Genomic DNA, 5,549 nt, shown 5'->3' on the forward strand with positions numbered 1-5,549 from the left:
GAAGCGAAACTTCATTCTCTTTGCTCAGAATAGAGATTCTTCCACATGTGCTCTCTTAACCACAGCGTCGGTCTCGCCGGTAGGTGACTTCGCCTACCGCTTTGAGGTCAGATCAGGCGGCGTTTGGAGACTCAACCCTCACCCCAGAGGCGCGCTCGGGCGGCGCCCTGCGGCTCCCCCTGCCAGTAGCAGGCAGGGTGGTCCTACCCCCCCACCCCACCCAAGGTGCGCACCAGGGACGACCCACGCGTGCCAGGGATCGCGGCGGCCGGCCTTCGGAAGTTTGCTCGGCTCGCAGCCTTCTCCGGTTCCCTACTGGAGAGCGCCGGCGTGAGGTCGACCGCGGCTGCGGGGGAACCGGCGTGCTGGCTCTGGGATGCGGGTTCGCGCCGCCGGGCGCCGCTTGCAGCCGCGTATCCGGCCCGCGACCCGGTGAGGGGTGTCCCAGCAGCTCGGCTCTCGGAACGCGAGCCACAGAGACGTTTTCATTCCGCATCTCTGCTTAGAGCACTTTACAAGTTAAAGCTCCCTTATAAAAATTCACAGCAGAACTGTTGGGGGTGGGCAGGAGAGGTTGCAAAGAAGTGAATGAATATTAACCTTGAGCTTTCTCTAAAGTTCTTTAATGATTTTTCAAATGAAAGAGTTGGCGCTCTCCCCCATACCTCCTCCCCACTCCCCGGCTAATCCTTGTTGTAATAAACGCGTTTTTCTTCTTTCTGTTTAATTTATCAAGAACCGCGGCAAAGAGGTTTAAGTAGATTACGAATGGCTTTCAACTGCTTATGATGAGGTGCGTTCTAACTGCACCTCCTTGGCACTCACACCCTGTTTTCTTGACGCGAAGCAAAAAGTTTTCGAGGGCGAGGGAGGGGCACAGTAGCTGGAGGGGTCTAACGGGTGGAGAATCTGCTTCTGTCAGTTTGGATCTGCCTTGATTATGTCTTTTGGCCCTACCCTGGTCAGATTTGTTTAATGACCATGGACTTATGTATAATTCCAGTCCAAAGGAGAAACATTTTGCTTCTACCTATATTGTAATGTTAAGAAGTGTCTTCCAGAGACTGGAAAACTAAACGTGTAAAAGTGCACAGCATCTTCTTGAAAATAAGTTCTGTCTTTAAGACATATCTAATAAATCAACAGGAAAAATGTATTAAAAACATATTGGATAGAAGTTTAAATAATTCACATCTCAAAACGGTGGAAGACATGTTATAGGTAAACGATTAATAATATGCTAGTGAAATCTGGATTTAGGAATTGGAATACAGTTTAGCTTAATTATACACTATACGAAAGTATATGGGTCATAGAGATTTAAGTTTAACTGTCTTTTTATTTTATTATATTCAGAACTTCCTGGAGCAATGACGAGAGTCATAAGGACAAATAAAGGTAGATTATCGCAGTTGAATGATGATTTTTTAATATTTGTAATAAAATACATTTCTATAGTAAATGTAAACGATGACATGTTAGATAAGTCAAAATATTTGCAAGTGGGGAAAATAGTCATCTTAGACTTTCACATGTAAATTAGATCCTTTAGGAGAGCAGAAATTAAGTCCATTTCTCTCTTTAAGAAAAGGGCAACTTTGTAAGTAACTATTACTGAAACAAGTTGAAATTCAAAAACAAGCATAGGTCTTTGAAAAAGCATATGGATTTCTAAAATGCCAAAATATTTACTATGATTGAAATCACAGGTAAATTTAACCTATTTGAGAGCTTCCTGAAGAGCACACTTGAAAGACTGTGATAGGAATCATCAAATTTCAGACTACTGTTTTTTTTTAATTAAAATACAGAAGCTTCAAATATATGACAAAGTTATACATTAATCTGTAGGAGTGCTTTCCAGAGTAGCTGATGCTGGATTGGGACATATATTTTAAAGAAAAGCTTAAATGTTTCTTTGGGTTTGTATATATACATTATTTTGATGAAAACTTCTTGAGCGGCTTCAATGCAAAATACATTTCTGTATCTGTTATGTCTGTAGAGCTGTGGGAAGGATGAAGATGAAGCCAGGGCAGGAAAACAGCAGCAGAGCACACACAAAACATGAGGCCACCTGGCTACTTGCCATCATACATGACATTCAATTATTTTAGTACTTTTTCATGAGAGTTTTCCCTCTACCCAGTTTCCCCTCCCCTCTCCAGACTTTTGTTTTTCTACATTTGTCATAGTTCATCTAATTCAGCACACATTTTTTCTAGCTTTACTTACCAATATGCCTCAAACTCTTGCCGAAAAAAGAAAGGGCTAAGATGAGAATTCTTGCAACCCTATCTTGACATTCCCACTATTACTATATAAGTGTGATATTTCTCTCAATAAGTTGAGAAAGGAACCATAGTGGTATACACATTGCTTCAACTGTTGCTTTGATGCATGTACTCAAAATATTTTTCATTTCCCAAAATATATTCTCATGGGGGAGGGGAACATCAAAAGAAGCTTTCAGACCGTGAGAATTTTTTTAAATGTAATAAGTCAAACTGGCAGCCAATCCCTTATCTGAACTTGACTTAGCTGAATTACCTTTGTGTGTGGGGCAATGGGGGCTGGGGTCAGTCATTTCAATAGACCTTTTAACTAGTTTGAGTTTACTCAGTTACTTTAATTCTAGGCTCTAAAGGGAGCTAAATAAAGAAGACTTTAAACACACCCCAAATCACTGTTTGGGGAGCTGGCACCTAACAACAACAGCAGCAGCAACCGCAAACTGGTTGCAAGAATGTTAAATGTAATTTCAAATCGGAACATCAGAGTCACTTCACAAAATTGCATTCCCACTGTGTTAGCATCCTTGGTGCTAGAGGAATAAGCAAACAGTGTTGCAAAGAAGGAACCTGCACTAGGTCATGTTAACCCTCATCCTTTTCCTTTCCAGACTCTGCACATTCCTTCCTGACTCACTGTGCCTCAGTCTTATCAAGGAAACGTGAAGAAGAAGCATCAGTAGCTATATATCCAGGGACATGAAAGACCTGGCATCCTAGAACGTCATAAATTTTGTTAGGATTTAAGAGAAATTGATGTCTCCCCATCTCTGTCTCCTACATCCCCTCTCCTACTCCACTTTTACCCCATTCCCACCACCTCCCACAAGTGCTTTCAGCCAGGTAGATTTCTTGACTAATATGAAAGATGGGGAGCTGAATCCTGGGTTTGGAACCCAGGTTCCAGGTATGGAAAGTGATGAACAGTTCTCTCCAAGGCAAAATAGAAAGGTGGAGGAAAGAAGGGAATGGTAGCCTGAGAATGATGACTGAGTGTGCTGAGATAAAATCCCAGTGAGAATGTGGTTTAATAAACTGAGTCTCTCTTGCCAGCCATGGTTCCTTAAGTACTGGCCCCTGGAGCCCTAGCCATGCTGACTGGTTGGAATTGGGGAGGGCTGGGATAAGGAATGTGGATTAGAAGCAGGTTTTTAAAGCCTGCTGAAGAGGAAAGCTCAAAGTCCGCTCTGAATAGAGTAGTTCCAAGAATTTATCAAAGTGCTATGGTCAATTTCTAAGGTTATCTTCAAAGCACCAGGCAGAAAATGTCCAGGTAGATCTAAGGGGGGATGAGACAGATTCCAACCCAATCAGCCTCCAGTTTCTTCTCCCTTCTTATGACTTCCAGAAATCATTTAATTATTGCTGTTTTAATTAGCATTATTTTAATTTTATTATTTAATGCTCCAATGGTTAGAGCTGTGACATGACCATAAACTTCATCTCAACCTCTCAGAATCCATTTAACCCAGCTCTTGGCAACCCGAGACCCAGCTTCTTGCCAAAAACTGCAGATTAAGCATTCGTTATGGGAGTTTGTCATTAGCTGTTCCCTCTGTTTTGGGCACATGTGGTTACATGTCCCCAAACATACGGGATTCTGTGTAATAGATTTGCATTTCCAAGAGGCTTCAAGGATATTAAGCGGGGTTGGTGACACCTTGCACCCATCCCGCCAACCACTACCATCAAAAGTGGGGTTGAGATGTGGAAACAGCTTTCCTATGCAGCTGTCGACCCTGGCTCTCCTGTAGTTCACTGCGAGCTGGACCTTTATTGGTTTACAAGTACTCTAGAGCTTGCATCATATGTCTTTCATTTAAGAGACACCGAATGTTTTTCAGGGAATTTAGGGCTCTTAAGACGCATATTTATAAACAAGCTGACAGAGCTCTACGAATGTAACTAAGTTTATAGCTAGGAGCTGTTTGTATATTTCCTCAAATCAGCAAGGCGTTGTTCTTGCTGCTGTAAATTTCCGAAAAACCTATTAAACGACCATTTCTCTTACACTCCCCGTGTCTATTAGAGAAAGTACTTTCAGAACATCTGAAGGTAAGGTGCAGAAGCGGCTAGGAGGGAATAAAAAATCATCAACCCGCATAGGACTGAGTAGATAATATCCAACGTTCCTACAGGGGCGGTCCAGGATCCGCTAGCAGGAGCTCAGGAAGCGCGTAGCCTGCTTCTCCGCCTTAAGCATGGACAGGATGTTCCAGGGTACCTTCTCGCCAGCTTTTCCTTGGCATTGCCCTCCAGCGCCCCCCACCCCCCGCCACATTCTCCCCCTCCTTCCATCTCTGGATGCCAGGCTAGGAGTTCGTGCGCCTTGGTGCGATCTGGAATTCTCCCTTACCGCAGTCCCCGAAAGCTTTTCTTTGCGCCCCTTGGAGATTTAACAATTAGTGGTTGGTGCCGGCTGCCTGGCTTTGGAGATAGTAATAATACTACAGGAAAAGTTATATCATTCAGGAATAGTGTCAACTCGCAAGAACCCGAGTGCGCGCTCAAGGCCAGGCCGGGCGCGGCGCCACGTGAACTAGCCGATCTCGTGCCCCTGCTTCGGAGAAGCGTCCCGAGAGAGCGAGGCTGCGGCTCCAGGCCGCCTGCTCAGGTTCCACTCGGCCCGATCTGAGTTGAAGACCCGCGCTTCTAGAGCAGTGTTGAGGCGCAGGTCTGAGATGCGGAGCGCTCCATCATTGCTCTCGCCCGGCTGCGGCACACTGTGGCCTCGAAGAGGGTCTCCAGTGAGTCCTAAGTCAGCCAAGACCCTGAAGAATATGGAGATTCCCGAACCCCTCTGGAGGTTCGCCAGAATTCGGCTGGGCCTCGCCACGCCAGGGTCGGGGTGCCCGGCGTGCCCAAGGCTGCGGGTGCTGCCCCGCTGGGCTGGGGAGACGCCATCGGCACGGCTAGGGCCTGTATGAGAAAGGCTGTCGGGCGGAGGCCTCTCGTGGAGGGCGCAATCCTTAATGCCCAACTTGTGGGAGTTTTCACCAAATTTGCCAGTTTAAGAGGCCTGTTGCTAATGGCGGCCTCTTCCTGCCCAAGGCACTGAACGCTTTTCCCTCCGACGCGGCGGGATCCTCCGAAACCAAAGGCAGTTCTAAAGCCTCACAGAGGGGCTTTCCACCCCGTAGCGCTGCTCTTCCCTCAGAGAGCGGCCAGCTCCCTAACCTCCTCCTATCCCCTCGGGCGGGAGCCGAAGCCCCGGCCCAGCCCGCGCCGGGACGCCGCCTCGCCAGTGCGCCCAGCTCC

At 46.3% G+C, this 5,549-nt stretch overlaps 1 protein-coding gene across 4 annotated transcripts in view; it reads left to right on the forward strand.

Annotated features, from left to right (window-relative positions):
• Positions 1-4,303, forward strand: part of LRRIQ1 (leucine rich repeats and IQ motif containing 1) — a 223,146-nt gene extending 218,843 nt beyond the window's left edge. For 3 of the 4 annotated variants that reach the window (XR_014083637.1, XM_081596133.1, XM_081596141.1), the window contains 2 exons: positions 1,357-1,398; positions 2,903-4,303. Coding sequence is in view for 2 of the 4 variants with exons in the window: in XM_081596133.1 (XP_081452259.1) it covers positions 1,357-1,398; positions 2,903-2,994 (134 nt within the window). In the remaining 2 variants the exon portion in view is untranslated. The remainder of the gene's footprint in view (positions 1-1,356; positions 1,399-2,902) is intronic. The other variant, XR_014083638.1, reaches the window with a different exon arrangement.
• The last annotated feature ends 1,246 nt before the right edge of the window (positions 4,304-5,549 follow it).

Source organism: Giraffa tippelskirchi, chromosome 4 (assembly GCF_054371585.1).
Source record: "Giraffa tippelskirchi isolate mGirTip1 chromosome 4, T2T-mGirTip1v1.2.pri, whole genome shotgun sequence".
Lineage (NCBI taxonomy): Eukaryota > Metazoa > Chordata > Mammalia > Artiodactyla > Giraffidae > Giraffa > Giraffa tippelskirchi.